Below are 19,872 nucleotides of genomic sequence, written 5' to 3' on the forward strand. Positions count from 1 at the left end.
AGTATTTTATGTGTTAAAATTGTCTTGATTCTACAGACCTTTAATTATACACTGCACAGATTGATTCGGCTAAGATAAATCAAAGATATTCAGTAGCTTTCATGACTCCTTTTGATGCCCGCTGTGCCGCCCTCTAACAAAACTCCAGCAAGTACAAGAATTTGAAGTCTCCTCAGGAAAGAGGAAGGTGTCTAATTTTAAGCGTGAGTGTGTGCAGAGCATATGCCCCACCCACTTTACTCTGATAGGATGAAGCACAAGCAGGTTGAGGTACACATTGCAGGGCTTTGGACTGTAAACTGAGTGATTTATCTATTTGTTTTTGTGTTAGAATTGGCTGTCTGTAATGTAGAAACACAAAAAATCTAGTGTGTGTGTGTGTGTGTGTGTGTGTGTGTGTGTGTGTGTGTGTGTGTGTGTGTGTGTGTGTGTGTGTGTGTGTGATGTTTCAGGCTCAGAATGATGCGAGATCTTTACAGAAGTCGTTGGAATCTCTACAGGCTGAACACGGTGAACTAAAACTCCAGCATGAACAGCATAAAAACAAGGTACACCCTGTTATAAAATGATCATAAGAAAAGTCACCAAAATACCCAACATTGCTCGTGGCGTTGCCTTAAACTTACAGTGTATAGAGGTGAAATGCAGAAGATTAAACATGTTTATTTCCACTTTTCTACGCTGGTCAGCACAGACTCGTTCAGACAGTTAAAGCAGCAGCAGATCAACAGTGTGGGGGGAAATTGGCTGTAATGTAACTATTGTCATCATGGTTTCTACGAGGGTCTTTAGACAAGAGATTTATAATCACTGTTCGTGTTGAGTATCAAAAGGTGGTGCATCATCCAAGAACTTCTCCACTGCAGGTTAGACACCATCTGAAAACATGCCAACCTGCCCGATATGCAGAATACAGTAGAGCAACAGGAGCGAAAGTCTCTGCCCGCATATCAACACCATCTGTAAACTAATTTCATGAAATGACAAGAAATTTAGCCAATTGTATAATAAAAAATAGAATTCAATGCTTTGAATGACCAACCATAAAATAGAATAAAGGGTAACACTTTATATGAATGTCACGTTTGTAAGCATCTATAACCATGTTTATAACATGTTATAATGCATTCATAAGGCATTTTAAACATGGATATAAATATTTATAAAAGTGAATTACACCTAGTTATACATAGTGGCCATTTTTATTATGTATTATGATTTGTTAATATAATGCATTATAAGTAGTGTTAATAACATGTTGTACTGTCAGTGCCAAAGAAGTCAGTCCCAGCTTGGAGAGCATAAAGACTTTCCGGTATTTTATTTGAGAGTGAAGTCTCTGTGGAGTGAAGGCCTGGAGAGGGACAGGCGATAGTAAAGCGCTGTCATTGTCATTTGTTCCCTCAGTGGTTCTAACGTCAAGCGCTAGAACCCTTCACTCTGTAACCCTACACTACACTACAGTGCAGTAATGGTAATTTCTATTGGATATGCAGTGTTAAGTCAGTGCCAGGCTAACGGTGGTGCACATTAACAGTGGTGTACATTGACTTTCCCACATTGGGTGAAACTGATGTTGCTCTAGTTTAAACTCTGAGATTTGAAGCCTGTAATGAGCTTTTTTGTGTTTTGCTGTTTCAGTAAATCCTTCAGTAAATACTTCAACTTGAAGCCTCAGTCTTAACCCTGGAGGAGGCTTTAGTCCAGCACGCTTCACTTTACTTAGAGGGGACAAATACACCTTATGAGCTCTTATAATTTATGAACAGCACTTATAACGCATTATGTTAACAATTCATATAATAAAAATGGCTGTAACGTAATGCATTTTTATAAATATTTATAGCCATGTTTATGATGCCTTATGAATGCATAATAGCATGTTGTGAATGTGTTTATAGATACTTACAAACGTGACATCCATTGAAAGTGTTACCGAATAAAGTAAACTTTAAATAGTCTTTAGTGTCACACATTGTATCCAGAATTGACTATAGCACTCCAGCTCATAGCTGCTGAGACGCAAGGCTTATACTACAGTGATGTCCTCCTGAATTTGAATATAAGTGCTGATGGAGTGGTGTGATTGGTCAGGCGGCGGTGACGGAGGAAGAGCGAGAGCGGATATTGGCTGGTCTGCAAGAGAAAGCTCTCTCTCTGGAGCGGAGGCTGGAGGCCAACCTGTCTCAGGATGAACATCTGCAGGAGCTGCTCAAGGAGGTAAAAACACATACACAGAGCATAAAGCACTGATGGGCTTACTTCAGGGTTTGTCCACTCGTCCATCTTGATTTATTTACTTATTCGACTACAGTAAGGTCATGGCCAGTTTCTCGTCCCTCACTAAACAGACTCGTTTTAAGCTGTTTGTGCTTTGTATGATTTGATGCACCTTGACTGTATGAAATATGCTCTGTTTGTTGTGGAGAAGTGGCATTACTGAGTCAGGAGAATTCAAACAGGCTGCTGTCAGTTGCCCTGTGAAGTGCAATTAGTTGCCTCTAACCATGTTTAGGCAACTAACTTACATTGTGTAGCTTTAAGGTCAGTGTGAATTCAATCGAATCCTTCAGCTTTAATTCGCTGAATGTTATTGTAAATATTTGTGGTTTTCAATAATGTTGAATATTAATATTTGATTCATTCATTGCAAAGTTACCTGTTTTTCAAAATTGTTTGTTTTTGGCAGAATATTTCAACCAATGACTGACCTAAAATCACAGATACAACCCATGAAAGCATCAAACACAGCATTGTGTTATATATAAACAAAGCTTTAGGCTTCATTAAGTGAAATAAAACAGCCTAAAGACGGCAAATTTAATGTAGTCTACTTTCATACCACATATTAGCCCGACCTCTTATTGACCAGGGTATGTCTTGGTTTGTTCATCTGAATTTCCATGACCGAATCGTAAGGCTAATTATTCAGTGACTGCATGAAATAATTTATTTGTATTTTATTTTTATTTATTTATTTATTTATTTATTTATTGTTTGTTTGTTTGTTTGTTTGTTTGTAAAAGCTCCCCATAAATTAACAGAACATGTGTTTTATGATCTACACACATCGCTATATGCTTACAATTTAGACTTTCTTTGTGTTATTCTATAAAAGTAATGTTTCCAGAGCAGATCACTGAAGAGACGCCGTCTGTTTATAGTTTAGAGCCCAGATTTGGGGAAAACGGGTCAAAGTTCAGCTTCTTTTATTATAAGGGTTTAAAATGACATCACCGTCTATTAGACTGGAGAGAAGAGCTACAGCCTCACACGGCGCCCAGCTTCTGAATGGAGCTTATGAAATATGAACGTTATGAAGAACATGACGGAGTGACGAACATAAGCTTGTTTATCTTATGATCACAATGTCTTGACGTGTCTGTGTATAGAAATCTGCACTGGAGCAGAGGTTAGAGGAGGCGAGGAGTGAGCTACTGGAGGAGCGAACCAATCACACTACATCAGTGAGCTCTCTGGAGGCACAGGTACCAGCATCTACTAATATACAGGGAGATTCACTCGAAAAAGGCCCTGAATGTTCTGTCGTACCTCCCATTAGGATGAAGCAGTCTGAAAAATTATACTACATACCTTGATGTATGTGCATGTATGTGTTTCGAAGCGGCGCTCCATGTTCCTGGACGTATCGGCAAGCATATCGGGAGAATAGCAGCAATTTCGTGCTGGATGGTTTCCTTCAAATCTTCCACACAGGAAGAAGTCTGGCGGTGTCAGATCCAGTGACCGTGGTGGGTAAAGCCCCTTTGAAATGACCCTGCTGCAGAAGAACGGACTCGTCCGTTCTGATGAGAAGTCGCGTGACGGTGTGAAGGGGTACAGGAGTCTGCGCCCGGAAGATGCAAATGGAGGTTAAATGTCGCGATGGCTGTCCGGCGCCTACCTCATCGCTCCGACGCATGGCATCCTGGCTTCTTCAAAGCTCCATATACTGAGGAGCACATCGCGTGGTGTTTGATTCAGATTGCTTTGTCCTAGCGAGAGTTATTACAGAATATCCGAGGCCTCTTTCAACTGAATCTCTCTGTATTTATGCACTACATTCATTTATTGGAATGATGGTTTGTCCAGATTTACACGTTTCCCTCTAGCTGATCAGTGAAGACGTTTGGCGAAGTTTCCTTCTTTAATTGCTAATTGGTGGGGTAGAAGTTTCCATTAGCTTCCAGTAGCTCCACTGCTGAACTACAAAAATATGTCCAGGCCCTATTTAGTGTCTGAAATGTTCCATTTTTAGTTAAGCACTGGAGCTACAACCACCCCCCAAAACGTTTTATTATTTTTTCTCTTTCTAAGATGTTTCTCTGACTCTTTGTTTGGTGTGTGGCAGATTTCCAGACTGAACACTAACGTGTCTGAGCTCCAGACGCTGCTGAGACACAAAGACGAGTCGTCCAGATCCTACAGAGAGAGGACAGACTCGCAGGTGAGAGCTCGGAGAGTGATTCTCTACCCAGATAATCTTCGAACAGGCTTCCCACTTTACCCCCTGTAACACAGATTAGTGTCTGTTCTTTCACTGTTGTGTGTTTTGGCTCAGATTGCTGATCTGGAGCAGAGACTGACAGACTCCGGCGAGAAGCTGAAGAGTGTGGAGCAGCAGTTGGCTGAGAGTGAAGCACAGAAAGAGAAACTGGTATGTAGAGCTGAGCCACTCAAACTTAAAGATCTAGCGGTTTAGATCAGGGGTTCCCAACCTTTTGCAGCTCACGGCTCACACAAATGACTACGAAAGCTTCCGCCACCCACTAGAAGGTTTTACTGATCTTTTTTAATGACCCTAATGAGTAGCTGAGCTTGTTTGGCAGCTGCTGAGTGCTGGATGTCAGGCTGAAGAGAGGAAAGCTGCAAGTGGAGTTCTGACTTTACATATTTGCTACGTTCACACAGCAGCCACCAGATCCTATTGTTTTGTTTGGCTGTTCACATTCTTTAAATGTGATCTGGGAACAGATCGGCTCCTAACTGGCCCACATGGGCAAAAGATCAGTGCTTCACGTTGCTTCATGTGGCTCATCCAGAGGTATATGGTCTTCACCAGCACCACACGAGCCATCATGAAGCTTCACTGACTGACAGCTGGGCTCATCACCCAGAATGTGTTCAGAGTGCATGTTGTTCGGTCATGGTCACTTCAGATTCTTTAAACTTTGCTTTCAGACTTTGAACTGGTTCTTTGGTGCTGCAGCCTTTTCTTTCTAAACATCGGCCTAAACATTTGAGGTCTCAGCAACGCAAAATGATGATGACTGTCGCGTTGGATTGACATGAATTCCCAGTCGCACGGATGCATATCGGATTTCAGGACCACATATGAAAGCCTCTCAATCTGAAGTGAAAATGTCAGATTTAGGGAGTTTGTCTGTTCACACAGAAAACAGACACACATCTGTGTCACATATAAAGAGAAAGATCAGGTTTGGGCCACTTTGGCCTGCCCTGTGTGAACGTAGCCAAGCAATAATGTAAATAGTTGGGTTTTAAAGCTTCGTTTGAAAAGTGCTCTGTGCTGTTTGCTCAGAGGTCTAGTAGCTCATGTTCAGTTCTCACGCAAGTGAAGCCCAGCACTAGCTTTTAAAAGGTCCCTTTAATCATTTATCCGTGGGGGATGAGTTCCGTACAACTGAAACGTGAAACGTTTTACATGTCGTTTTTGACGTAATTTGAAAACGCCTGTTGCTCTTTACGTTGTGTGTAAATTTCCTGAAGAACGGGCCAAAAGTAACAGCCCAAAATGACCTGGAAAAATGTCTGGATCCAATGACCTACAAGTACAGTATGTTTTTTCATTTTCCTGTAAAGTTCACATTTTGGGGATACGAGCTTTTCTTCCAACAACAGCGATATTTAAAGTCATGTTTGGTTAATATCTGTGTCTTAACAATTTATGGTTTACAAAGAAAAAATTGGAATCCAGTGGCCCACTAGCAGTACCAACACGGCCCACTGGGGGGCCGCAGCCCACAGGTTAAAACCTACCGATTTAGATGCAGCGTTGAAACGTGAGACAACGTCCAGAACTGTGTACTGACATTTTAAATACCTTCTTCCAGGCTTCTCTCGTTTAACACCTTTCATGGAAAAATGCTTTCATTGGTCAAAGTTCAGCATCTAAGTGCGGCCTGTCAGAGTAAAGTGGACCGGAGGGGTCAGGCTTATGCTGTGTATCCACACTAAAACTAAATGGGCTATTTTTTTTGTCTTTTTTTTATTGTTATGTTAGTGGACTGGCATGCCAGGCGCTGAAAGAGTTCAGTTTGAGAGCTCAAGAAAATCTTTAAAACTCAATTTTAGAAGAAATCGATTGTCGTGTAAGCAGAGCTTTAGATGTTATCGGTGGCGAAGAGCCGGGTGGCTCCCATCATGCGGGTTCTAGCATTAAAGCGTCTTATCTGATTAACCTGCTGATTGTCGTTTAATGTTCTAGCTTTGATCCACACAGTTACCTTTGGCTCTTTGCTCCTGCAGCAGGTGGAGTGGTTGGAGGAGAGGGAGAGGTTACAGCAGCAGGTGAGCACTCAGAGACAGAGAGGCCTGGAGAAAACCGCTAAATTGGAGGAGGAGATGCTGACGCTGCGGCGAGAGAGAGAGACGGAGATCAGTGCTCACCGGGACCGCATGGTGTGTGGGGTTTTCTTCGGCTGTTTTTTTTTTTTTTGCGCTTCCAACACAAAAACACTACTGACTTTATAGTGAAACCAGAGAAGAGATTCTTACCTACAGAACAAACAAAATACTCCAGACTTTGATGCAGAACCAGAGACAAAGGTATATAAACTTAACAAGCGCACATGCCTGACATAACACAATCTCTCACGTATCCCGGTGTGTAGCTGTTGCTGGAAGCAGAGAAGGACTCCCTGCTGAAGAGTAAGGCTGAGGTGGAGAGCACTGTGGAGAAACTCTCAGCAGAGCTTCAGCAGTCAAAAGTGAGTTTCGTTCACAAGTCCAGAATTACGGCTTTATGTGTTTGTGGGCTGTTTTATATTCTGTTGCACTGAAAACACCGAAGTGTTGTGTGACAGTAAGAGCATCTCTACTGCGAGCACACTACTGCACCCCCCCCCCTTATTCTCTGTAGAGCAGAGGTCACTGATAGGCGGGCTGCAGTCTGGGTCCGGCCCCAGACGCTGTCCTATGTGGACCTTGACCTATAACCGATACACTATGGAGAATGATTTAGTTTCGACAGGGTGGTCCTACTTTAATCAGCGTAGCTTTTCTAGCCTTTACGGCTGCTTTAGCGGCTGGAGACTCACAGAATATCATGTGACGCTTCTCAGCCAATCAGATCTGTGCGTTACGATGAGCACCGAGACTCGAGTGAGTTCACATTTCACATTTATGGCATTTCGCAGACGCTCTTATCCAGAGCGACTTACAGTTTGATTATTTTACACAGGTAGGCGAAGGCGGTGTTAGGAGTCTTGCCCAAGGACCCTTATTGGTATAGTGTAGGGAGCTGACCCAGGTGGGGATTGAACCCCAGTCTACAGTGTAGAAGGCAGAGGTGTTAACCACCACACTATCCAACCACTAACCAGTGACTCCACACACAGGGGAGGGATGAGGCAAGACAGACGGTTGGAGAATAAAATGAGCCGGATTATTTTACATGACGTTCTCTAAAAACATAAAACCGACAATAAATATTGTTGAAATAATATGAATTGTGCTTTGATTTGACGTACATAAGATGCTGATATAACCTCTCGGCTACTTCTGTAAACAGTATACGGCACTGAATCATGATGCAAGTTAGACATGATGTTCCAGACCTTTGCTCGAGAACATTTTCTTAGTGAATTTTAATTAAAGACCTCTGGTGCAGAGAATGTGTTATGTGACTTCGCTCTAACTTTTGCTTACAACTTCACATGGTCTGTTAAACTCATTAGGATTGGAACTTGCATAACAGCTCGGAGCCTTAAACAGCAGAGCTCTTCTGAAGGTCTTCTAAAGGCGAGATACTGCGGATCACAGTTTTAGTACTCTTCCTAACCGAAGCTCAAACAAGCTTATCTTACCATTATTCTGCATAACGATATGTTGTCACATCACCCAAACCTTGGAGCTTATTCACTCCGCTTCGTTGAAGTTGTTCTGTAGCACCTAATTCCACGTTGTTTGTGTTCGTACGTCAGGCCGAGTTGAGTAGCAGACAGACGGTGAGCGTGGAGATCGCTAAAGCTTTGGAGGAAACGAGAAAGCAGAGAGAGGAGCTCCAGCAGCAGGTACGTCGCTTCAGGAGCTGGTAGAGATGAACGTCTGACTCCGATTCCATTCTGTTCCGATTCTTTTAGAATTGACCGTCGTTCAGCGCTGTTCAGTTCAGGGTTGTGTGTTTGTTTATTTATTTGTTTATTTATTTAAATAAGCGTGCAAGAACAAACAAGTGTAGAACAATAAATCAATAAAAATACATTTTAAAAATTATATGGATCCATTATTAACCAAGTCAGTTCTAGCATGAATGAGAGGTAAAAACAAGGGGGGAAAAATGGCCACATTCAATTAGATGTCGGTGGATGCCGTCAGTGTTCTGGCACAGTTATCAATTTTACTTGGTGACAGTAAAGTTGGAAAGCTTTTTCACACCGTTTAAAAAGGGTTCATTATTCTTCTAACGTATTTCTCAAATATTCTTAAAACGGAGAAATGTAACTTAAGCATATGATGTTTGAAAACAATACTAATGAACTTTGAATGGTATAAATAAAATTGATGGTATTAAAAGTCCCCAGAAAGCAAAATAAGATGGTAAGCAATAAAAAGCACAGCATAAATGTTAAAATGCAAGAGAAAACGCTCATAATAACACACCCAAAGTATTAATATTAATTCATATATTATTTTGTATGTTTTATTTATGAAAGTCAGTTGAAAAGGCACCTTCAGATGCACTTTTACACTAGTTGTCCATTATTTGGCCATTTGTTCGAGGTCTGGGCTCTGCAGTTCCAGTCCATGTCATCCTACGTTGTCATATCGTCACTATCCAATGAAAACCAATGTACCTCCGTTTTTGTTGATTTTTAGTTTTCGACATAGTTTCAACACTCCAGCCGTCCTTTATGTTGTGTGCCAATAGAAATGCTCTACAATCACTTGGAACAAAATCTCTTTACATTGACTTCCATTGAAAGGTAAGAGGGTTCTTGGCCTCTCCTGTAAAGTTCATATTGTGGAGATACTTGTTTTTCATTGGTCAGCGACACTGTTCCCTGTTCTGACTGACCTGATTGTAACTGTTAAGCTTGTTATGAGTCACGTGTTAGTAGAGTGTATGTACTACGTCTGCAATGAATATAAAACAAAATTTGATAACTGTTATGAAAACAGACCCCAGTTTGAGGGACTGAGAATTATACAGCTTTATCAACGCATGGGCTTCCGTTCAGTTTTTATCAGTCCAACAGGAAACGGCGAGTCCCCATCTGAAGACAGCGAGATCATCTGTCTGCACATCACGCAAAAACGGCAGTTTTATGATTAGCCTTCTTTCCTGTCGGCCAAACGGTCCTTCCCTGTCAGAGCTGTGGGGGAATCTCGGCAGTAGTCCGTGTTTGGGCTGTCGAGACTCCTAACTGCCTGTTTTAGAGCTCTGATCTGAGGCGATGATGATGAGACTGGAGCTGCCGCAGCTCTTGTATAGTGACACCGGCACCATTTATGTTCCAACAGAAAATGTGGATAAGAAACTGATGAATAAGAAGTTCAGCTTTGTGTGAAAATGTCTGTTTTAGTCACTCAGTACAGTCCAAATGCTTTTCCTACTGTTCTGGCCAGACTGCTCTAAACTGCATTTACTTAATAAACGAATACAGCAGGGCAAACTTATTTATATAGCACCTTTTAAAAAAGGAAAGACATGACAACAATAAAAAACTTTTAACAAAAAATTACTGATGAGATTTAATCATTAAATTGAAACATAGTTTTCTAATGTTCTAGATAATATTGAGTAGAATATACGAAAATTAAAATTTCCTTCATTTCCTCTGCATCCAGCTTGTCCCAGCACACAGTGATCCCTGACCTGAGGGATACACAAGCTGAAACCACAGTAGTCCTGAGTCAGGATTCAGGTTCCGGGATTCCTACTGCACCTTTATGTGCTGTGTGTCGTCTTTTTAAAAGCAATAGTTAACCCTGATTTGTCAACTCCGTGTGTTGGTCCTCTCTGATAGGTTGCTGAGATGTCAGAGTCTCTGCAGAGGGCGGAGCAGGACGTGCATCGGCTCACAGAGCAGGTGGGCGTGAAAGAGGCGGAGCTCGGCAGTCTAAGAGAAGGTAAGACATCAAAGCGTAGATCATTGTTTAGTGTAGGATACAGTATGGGTGTGTGACCTGAGCTGTGTGTCTGTGTTAGACTTGCAGACGGCCCGCTCCGGGCTCTCCTCGCTGCAGGCCGAGTATGAGGCTCTGCGTTTGGAGGCGGAGCAAAAGGAGCAGGAGAGGAACTCCCAGATCGAGTCACTGCAGCAGGAGCTCCTCACACACTTGCAGCAACATGACTCCTGCCAGTCAAAGGTCAGACAGAGAGAACAGCAGCACATGTTCACCTGCCCTCTGTTCTCAGCTTTGCAGCCTTTGTCTTCATTTGTGTGTTTGTTGTAGGTGTTTGATTTGCAGAGTGAGGTGGAGAGTCTAACGGCCCAGCTGCAGGATGCAGAGGTGTGCGTGAGTGAACAGAATGGGGTCCTTGCTGTGGGTGACCTGGACCAGCTGCAGAAAGCTAACAAGGAGTTAGAGCAGCAACTTGGTGAGAAGAACAAGGTGAGGCACACATACTGAGGTTGGGTGGTATCCACTTATTTCATATCTTCAAAGTGCCTCCAAATATTACTGTTATATACACCGATCAGGCGTAACATCATGACCACCTCCTCGTTTCTACACTCATTGTGGTCGACTTTCGGTAGAAAAACAAAGTTCAGCTTCTTTTATTATAAGGGTTTAAAATGACGTCACCGTCTATTAGACTGGAGAGAAGAGCTACAGCCTCACACGACGACCAGCTTCTGAATGGAGCTTATGAAATATGAAAGTTATGAAGAACATGATGAAGTGTGTTTTGGAGCCACCGGCAGTCGAATTCAGCAAATATAAAGTAATTGTTTATTAAAACGTGAACTGATATTTGAACTTATTTTCACTTAGAAAATCAACGAAACATCATTTGACCAGAGGTGTTCAAACTTCTGCATATGACTGTGTCTAACATGTTAAATAGTGCTGCTAACTAGGAGCGAGGAGCTGAGTAACACTAGAGCAGCCACCATGCTGACACCACTGCTTACCCCAAAACGTACGATTCTGGCTAACTAAAGCACCGACACACATTCAGATGATCCTGACTCAGATCTGAAGGAGTGAAGTCAAGCTGGCGTTAGGACAGAACTGTGAAATTAAACCAGTTCTGTGGTGTTTATATCTGACGTCTACTAACCTAATGTTAGCTTAGCAAACAGGCTGCAGATGCCACACATGACTGCAGGTTCTGTTCCGACTTACTGAAATGTGAATGGCTAGACTGTGTTTACGTAAGCATTTACTAGACAGACGTGGTGCAGAAAGTGGACCACATAATCATTAAACCGGCACATATGGGAATTGTGGACCAGCTCTGAAATGCGATATATACACTATATTTCCAAAAGTCTTCAGCCACCCATTCAAATCATTGAATTCAGGTGTTCCAGTCACTTCCATGGCCACAGGTGTATAAAGCCGAGCCCCTAGGCCTGCAGACTGCTTCTACAGACATTAGTGAAAGAATGGGTCGCTCTCAGGAGCTCAGTGAACTCCAGCGTGGTACCGTGATCGGACGCCACCTGTGCAGCAAGTCCAGTCCTGAAATTTCCTCACTACTAAATATTCCACAGTCGACTGTCAGTGGGATTATAACAAATTGGAAGCGATTGGGAACGACAGCAAATCAGCCACGAAGTGGTCGGTCACGTAAAATGACAGAGCAGCAGATGCTGAGGGGCATAGTGCACAGAGGTCACCGACTTTCTGCAGAGTCAATCACTACAGACCTCCAAAACCTCATGTGGCCTTCAGATGAGCTCAAGAACAGCGTAGAGAGCTTCATGGAATGGGTTTCCATGCCAAGCAGCTGATTTCAAGCCTGACCTCAACCCGATAGAACACCTTTGGGATGAATTAGAGCGGAGACTGTGAGCCAGGCCTTCTCGTCCAACATCACTGTCTGACCTCACAAATGAGCTTCTGGAAGAACGGTCAAAAATTCCCATAAACACTCCTAACCCTTCTGCAAAGCCTTCCCAGAAGAGTTGAAGCTGTAACATCATATTAACCCCATGGATTAAGAATGGGATGTCACTCAAGTTCATATACGTGTGACAGTGTAGTGTATAATGTAAATATCTGCCCATGCCAAAACAAACAATTCTGAAATATAGAGATTTGGAGTAGATCTACTGGAATTATGTTACAGAAAAAATTTATTTCTATAGGGTGAAAATGGTGTAAATGCAGATTTTTTTTTTAGCATCAAGTAAACATTCATTCTGCTCTTCTAAAGTAAATTCATCATGTATTGGTCAAATCTCAATATCTGCCCAGGTTATTTTTTAATGCGAATAACTGCCAGTACTACTATCATCAGAGTCGCACAAAAACCTTACCTTCATTTTTGGAGATTTTAATTTTTTTAATGAGATCTCCAGTAACCCTTTGCACATGTTAAACAATATAACAAACTCCCATCATGACTGACGTCGTGAAAAAATGCAAATTTCGAGGCAGCAGCCTTTAGTACAGCTCGTGAAGAGGCTGGACAGATAAATAGTTGGAAACTGGTTTCCATGTAACGAGCAGATTTGCATGTTCTCTTCCACACAGCAGTCGGGCTTCCTCTCCGGAGACACATTTGACTACCAAGAGTTAAAAGCATGTGGCTAAAATCTTATCAGTATACAGTCCAGATAGTAAGATGACGTGACCAGGTGTAAACGGGGTCTTTTTTTCTGTAAAGTTACTATTTTGGAGATGAAGTGTTTGCTTGACAGCAACAATATAATTTCAATCATTGTGCATCCATAATCATTATTCGGAAATACAGTCATCGTTTTTAACCACCACAGTGCACTTTATTACTGTTATACTGCCCAACAAACACACACACACACACACACACACACACTATTAACCACACAACACTCAGAGATTTGATCTTAGGGGTGAGACGTGTGGTCGTGTTTGTTTATTTATTTATTTATTTATTTTTATAATCGTTTTGACAGTAATTTTTTGTGATGTTACATTTCTGCCGTATCGTCCATCCCTGCTTGAGGTGCCAATAGAAGTCCCTGTAATCGCCTTCATTATGGTTATAGTTTGAATTTGAAAGCCTTTTCTTGCTCATTTTAGCACTGTTTCCTGAACTTTGGGTGTGATTGTTTCTTACAGACTATAAAACAGCTGCAGCAGAGACTGGCAGAACTGAAGAGGACCTTACAGAAAGAGCTGGTGGGTGTTTGGGCATTGGGATGTAGGACTGTATCCTGGTGTTGATTACAGTTAATTGCAATAATATTTTCTTTTTCATTATTTGCCCAACTTTTGTCCCAATTTAGTTCTGTCCAGTTCGACCCGTTAGCCTGGTTCTCCCATCACGCAGCGCTGCCTAACTAGGAGGGTTATGGCTAGCATGTGAATCAGATCGCAGTGATCTTTGAAATGTCTTGGTGTATTGAAACATTTCCCAGGGAAATCATAAATGAATCACGCTGTTGTGAAATCAGAGGCCAAACAGTGTGAAACAGCCTGCCACAGGATCTCTTCCCTTCCTCATCAAATCCTCGTTTGTTTGTTTGTGCAACAGAAGCTGAAGCCGGAAACTGACTCCGACAGTAAGGAGAAGCTTCCAGATGGACGGCAGGAGCGCCCGGCTGAAAAGCCCAGCTTAGAGACCCCAGTCCCAGCAGCCGCGCTCACTCCAGCCCCCAGCTCTACACACACCGCTGGCCCTGGACCAATCACTTCACACACAATGGTCACCAACAGCTCAGACCTGATGGACACGCGGGAGATCAACTTTAAGTACCTCAAACACGTGGTGCTCAAGTTCATGTCCTCCAGAGAGGCTGAGGTCAGAGACCCTCACTGTGTCCTATAATTGCTAACCTTAGGCTTAAAGGGGAATTCCACCAATTTTTCAAAATGTCGGCATAATTTAAAGGTTAACGTCAGCGAAGTCGGTCGGAGCGGTTCGGTGTGAAACTCTCTGTTCTAGAGAAACTGGCTGAGTCAGAACTGTTCGCAGCGGTGGTGGTGATAACCAGACGTCCACCTCTAAAAGCTCCCTCACAGAAAGTTACTCCATGGAATTGTTAGGAATACTCTGGCTGGTGCCTGACATGAAATGTTTGTCTAACGCTTTTTTAATTTTACCACTGTCGATGTTACAAAAGCAGAACTCACAACACATGTAGGTTCGCTGGCCATGAATAAACTGGCTATATTTGTTTTTTATCAGCAACATTGTAAAGAAATCAAGTTTCTCTGCAATTAACGCATCAGCACAGTTTCACATCAGACCCCTCAATGACTTACATCTTAACCATTAAACCATGAAGACATTTTTAAAAATTGGTGGAAGACTCCTTTAAGATTACTTTTAACGTGTTGACATATTGGGTTTTCTTTCTTTCACTCTCGGCCTGACCCCAACCCCCACGCCCACCCCCCTCTCCACGGCCCCCAGGCGTACCAGCTGATTAAAGCAGTCTCAGTGCTTCTGCAGTTCACACGAGAAGAAGAAGACATGCTCAAGCAGACGCTGGAGTACAAGGTTTGTGTTCAGTATAAACAATATAGTGTGTGCAGTATAAACAATACCCACTGCCTTTGAAGACCACCACACACACATGCCGCGGAACTCCTCCGTGTGTAAGCTTGGAGCCCGGAGGCCTTCAGCTCAGCGGCCGTGTATTAACTAGGCCACTCTCCTCTATGTGGGTCAGAAGATGAAGCTGAATGCCCTGGATCAAAGCATGAACCGTTAGTGTGGCGTTCAGGAATAGCAGCATGCAGGTATTTTTAGCCTGCGGCAGCAGCAGCAGCTGCATCCTCAAGAGCAGAAGCATCCACCCTGCTGCATTTCGCTCAGCCTTCTCTTCTTCTTTAATCTCTTTGAAGTCAGGCATACAGAGCACAACCTTTAAACTGAGAGCATCTCACATGTAAAAGGGACTTTTTCAAAATTGTGGCATAATTAAATGCTTGAGATGCCATTCTGGGTGGTTTGGTGTGAAACGCTCTGCTCTAGACACTTGTCGAGTAAGACTGGTTCACAGTGGTGGTGATCCATTCATGGTGGAGCGGTACATGCAGGGCATTGTGAGACAAGGGTCAGACTGCAGAGGGCAGAGCCACAGATCTACACCTGCAGTTTCGCGCCAGCGGTCAGACCTGTGACCGCGCGATTGTGCTGTGTAAACAAAGTTGGGAGTTACAAGCGTCCCATTCGTATTTCAACCAGTGGCCGGCCTCCTAATTCATAACGTCTCTGTATGCAAACAGCGACTGTGCTGGTTGTATGTGTCTCCGTGCCTGTTACCATTCAGGAAGGGAGACTGCTGCCGATATACAAATCAGCCACTGGTAACCAGTTAAACCAGAAGCTGAAACACATTACAAAACCTAAAGGAACACTCAGTGGTTTCTCTGGCTTTTTTCAGCAGGCGTACTTTCAAAAACTAGTTTGTTGTAGCGTAAAGCTTAATGTTAAGCTCAGTTTAAGCCCGATTAAGGGAAAGTTTTATTCCTGCACATGTAAAGTAAGTGTACACACAAAGCCCCGTATTACGAGTAAGTTAACTGAGCACTACAACACACTACAATACACTACACTACACTACAACGCACTACAACACACTACAACACACTACAATATACTACAATACACTACAACGCACTACAATACAATACACTACACTACAATACACTACACTACAACACAATACAATACACTACACTACAACACACTACAATACAATAGACTACACTACAATACACTACACTACACTACAACGCACTACAATACACTACACTACAACGCACTACAATACACTACAATGCACTACACTACACTACAACACACTACACTACAATACAATACAATACAACACACTACAATGCACTACACTACACTACACTACAATGCACTACACTACAACGCACTACAATACACTACAACGCACTACAATACACTACACTACAACACACTACACTACAATGCACTACACTACAATACACTACAATACACTACACTACAATACACTACAATACACTACACTACAACACACTACAATGCACTACACTACAATGCACTACAACACACTACAATACAATACACTACACTACAACACACTACAATGCACTACACTACAATGCACTACACTACAATGCACTACACTACAACGCACTACACTACAATACAATACAACACACTACAATGCACTACACTACAATGCACTACACTACAATGCACTACAATACACTACAACGCACTACAATACACTACAATACACTACACTACAATGCACTACACTACAACACACTACAACACACTACAATGCACTACACTACAATGCACTACACTACAATGCACTACACTACAACACACTACAATGCACTACACTACAATGCACTACACTACAATGCACTACAACACACTACACTACAACACACTACACTACACAGTGCAATACAATAAAATACAGTATGTAAGTGCAGCACAATATATTGCCATCAATACTTAATTCACTGCTGATTTAAGTGATCAGTTATTAGTTAACAGGACACATCAGCTGTAGTTCATGTCATATTTACCCTGTGAAACTCTCCATGCGTTCAGACCAGTTTGTTTTAGCCTAAAGCTTAAAACACATTTGCGCTGGGCTAAAGTTCTCACAAATTTATTGGAAACCCGCATAAAACAGCTGAAATGTTGATTAGCCTAAAGAAAAACCAAAACAAGTGTCTGTGCACTGAATGCCACTGGCTTGAACCTGCTGGCGTGAAACTGCGGCTCTGCTGATGTTATTGAAAATGGGGCCTGAAGAAAACTTGTCACTGTTGTACCATCATCAGCGTCACACACACAACTCAGACGGCACATACAGGGTGCGGATGGTGAATAAAACCGCTGCGTGTGGAGCAGCCTGGCTTTTGGGGAGGCTTCCACTGTGTTGGGTCCCATACATGTTGGGTTCGCCTCATTCTGTCAGATTCTGTTTGAGGTTAACTTATTATTATTAGTATTAGTTGCTATGTGATCACATTACATGTCATTATATGATGTATTACGTTTACATTGAATTTGCGGTCTGTTTTGACAGATTGTTTTGTTTTGATGGAAAAATGATCAAAAAGGTGAAAAATATTTCAGCATAACTTTTTTTTTTTCTACCTACAAACCTAAATGTGGTGTCCACTATAAGGACAGAGGTTTCAAGGCATGTGGACTGTTACAGGGTTTAAAACTACAAGCTTTGTTTTTGTTTCGCAGATGTCGTGGTTTGGCTCCAAGCCCTCCCCCAAAGGCATCATCCGGCCGTCCATCTCAGGCACCCCGAGCAGTTGGAGCTGAGGCAGAGCGAGCGAGACGTCTCACTGTAGGCTGGGAGGAACGCCTGGAGAAAAACTGGCTGAAGACCACGTTCTTGCTGCTCCTGGGCTCCAGCGATTCCTTTTAAAGCTGATCTTTCTCTTCTGTGGACTGGACAACAGCTTCTGTCTGGGTTCTTGAGCTTTTCATGGCTGATGGGTTCGTCTGTAAGGGACCAGCTTCATGCAGTGGGGGAGTCATGGAGCTGGAAATGAACCCTGTGGGATTGTTCATCTCAGGATTGTTCCTCGCCATTTGGTCTAAACCCAGTTTGCCTGCTGCGCTTGTGGAGGTAGCTGGAAGTGAAGGTTGTGGTGCGAATGGGCTGTCTGGTTACCACTGTCGCTCTCAGCTGGAGAAAATACCGTTAAATCATTTTGTAATAAGAATAGAGCTTTTCTTCGCCGTATTCGCGGAGAATGGACTCAGAAGCTACAGTGTGTACACCACTTTGTACCAGAGTGCACGTGCAAACAAGAAGGCTTTTTTACACGGACCATCGACGGAGAACTCGTTTCGGTGAAATATCATTGCTATAGACTCCCATTTTAAAGCTGCATCTTACCTTTACCTGCCTTGTGTATGTGTAAATGACGATTAAGTACATTCCATACGTCTATTTATATATGAAACTGTAAATACTGAATGAAAGTTTATAAAATCATACTTTTTCCTTTCCCGGCTGTATTTATAGCTTTTCTTTTCTATTCTGCGTCTATGGGACTAGCTCTGTCTGAATGATGGAATGGACATGTATTGGAGTATTTATGCGTGTAATGAGCATGCATGTATGCCTTATGCTGAAGTCTTCAGTCGTATTACTGAAATGAAGAATCGCATTAATTTGAAGTCATTTGGGCTTGTTCTAAAATCAGTATGTATACTGGATATTTATTTTTCTCTTATTTGTTGTAAAATTTCAGCCAGACAGTAAAATTCTTATTAAAAAATAATGCCAATTCACGAGTAAACAGTCCGAAGGCTAAAGTTGCTGACGGTCAATGAAAGTGAAGGCAGGTATGCAAATGCAGCCGTGCTAACTGGTCAAGCCAGAGACCTTGTGGAGAGGCGAACGCTAGAGGGCGCTCCCGAGTGAGTCCAAAACGAGTGGAGCATTTGAGCAAAATCATAGTTTGGAAACGCTTAAACATTTTTAATGTAAAATAATGCGATCATTTCATGAACAGCATAAAACATTTTAACACCGCTGTTATATTTTAAGAGCTTTTAAACTCGAGTTATCGGAGTTTAAAACAGCGCCTCATGTACGTTCATGACGCCAGTGAGCGCGAACAGCCAATGAGCTGCTCCGCTCGCCAATCAATCACGCTCTAGCAGTAAAGCCCCGCCTCCTGCTGCCAAAAACACACTTACTGTTTATAAAAATTAAAAAAAAGGAAATATATAATATATATGGTAAGATTTCTTTGGTTTTTTTTTGGTTTTTTTTAGTGAAACGCATCCTTCTACTTTCTAAAATGAAAGGAGCGTTCTGGCCGAATGATTAGAAACTATTTTAACTTTTCGTTTTTAGCTCCATTCATTGAGGACTCCCTCGTGGGCGCCCTCTGCTGTTTAGCAGTCCTGTTTCTGATATAACGAGGGAAATAGGAAGAGGCCAGACTCTAAACCGGCTCTGGTCAAGCTATTCCTTTAACACGGAGAAGAAAAGACTAAAGTAGCCATGAGACTAAAACTGGGAAAAAATCTATTGCTTTTGTTCTTTAGTGTTCAGTTTGATCGTAAATGACATTAAATCTTCCCTAAGTGTTTTTAACCTCATTAGATGGAATTATTTACCAGCCTTATAGCAGCACTTACTTTTTAAAGGCTGACGTTGCCTGTTTTGCTTTTGTTTTGAGCAGATGCTCGTTTGCACCGACAGGATCATGATCATGTTCTGACCGTCTCATTCTGGTTTGTGATACTGTAGCAATCACAGCAATCGAAACATAATCCCAGTGTCCACTGCTTCAGTAAGAAACCACTACATGTTTGATTCTGAATGGTATGTCAAGAATATCAAGACTTGAATAAATTATCTTTGATTTTGCTGGACGTTCTGTGCATTACTGTAAATTTGACTGCATGGTTTCATTTGCTGAGTCAGCCAGTCAGTAGGTCCAGTCGGCATGTCAGAGTAGCCGTATAGTCACGTAGGAGAGGCACATGATTGTTTTGCTTGTCTCTGATATTTACAGTAAATA

General features: G+C 42.3%; 1 protein-coding gene across 2 annotated transcripts in view; it reads left to right on the forward strand.

Annotated features, from left to right (window-relative positions):
- The window catches only part of golga1 (golgin A1), a 38,355-nt gene extending 20,013 nt beyond the window's left edge, over nucleotides 1-18,342 (forward strand). For both annotated transcript variants that reach the window (XM_017682716.2, XM_017682717.2), the window contains 15 exons: nucleotides 453-548; nucleotides 2,095-2,220; nucleotides 3,393-3,488; nucleotides 4,352-4,447; nucleotides 4,562-4,657; nucleotides 6,490-6,642; nucleotides 6,855-6,950; nucleotides 8,166-8,255; nucleotides 10,212-10,314; nucleotides 10,394-10,554; nucleotides 10,642-10,800; nucleotides 13,462-13,521; nucleotides 13,877-14,143; nucleotides 14,759-14,845; nucleotides 17,567-18,342. In XM_017682716.2, coding sequence (XP_017538205.2) covers nucleotides 453-548; nucleotides 2,095-2,220; nucleotides 3,393-3,488; nucleotides 4,352-4,447; nucleotides 4,562-4,657; nucleotides 6,490-6,642; nucleotides 6,855-6,950; nucleotides 8,166-8,255; nucleotides 10,212-10,314; nucleotides 10,394-10,554; nucleotides 10,642-10,800; nucleotides 13,462-13,521; nucleotides 13,877-14,143; nucleotides 14,759-14,845; nucleotides 17,567-17,647 — 1,767 coding nt within the window. In that variant the 3' untranslated portion in view covers nucleotides 17,648-18,342. The remainder of the gene's footprint in view (nucleotides 1-452; nucleotides 549-2,094; nucleotides 2,221-3,392; nucleotides 3,489-4,351; nucleotides 4,448-4,561; nucleotides 4,658-6,489; nucleotides 6,643-6,854; nucleotides 6,951-8,165; nucleotides 8,256-10,211; nucleotides 10,315-10,393; nucleotides 10,555-10,641; nucleotides 10,801-13,461; nucleotides 13,522-13,876; nucleotides 14,144-14,758; nucleotides 14,846-17,566) is intronic.
- Nucleotides 18,343-19,872: the final 1,530 nt, after the last annotated feature.

This window comes from Pygocentrus nattereri, chromosome 29, assembly GCF_015220715.1.
Source record: "Pygocentrus nattereri isolate fPygNat1 chromosome 29, fPygNat1.pri, whole genome shotgun sequence".
NCBI classification, from domain to species: Eukaryota; Metazoa; Chordata; class Actinopteri; order Characiformes; family Serrasalmidae; genus Pygocentrus; species Pygocentrus nattereri.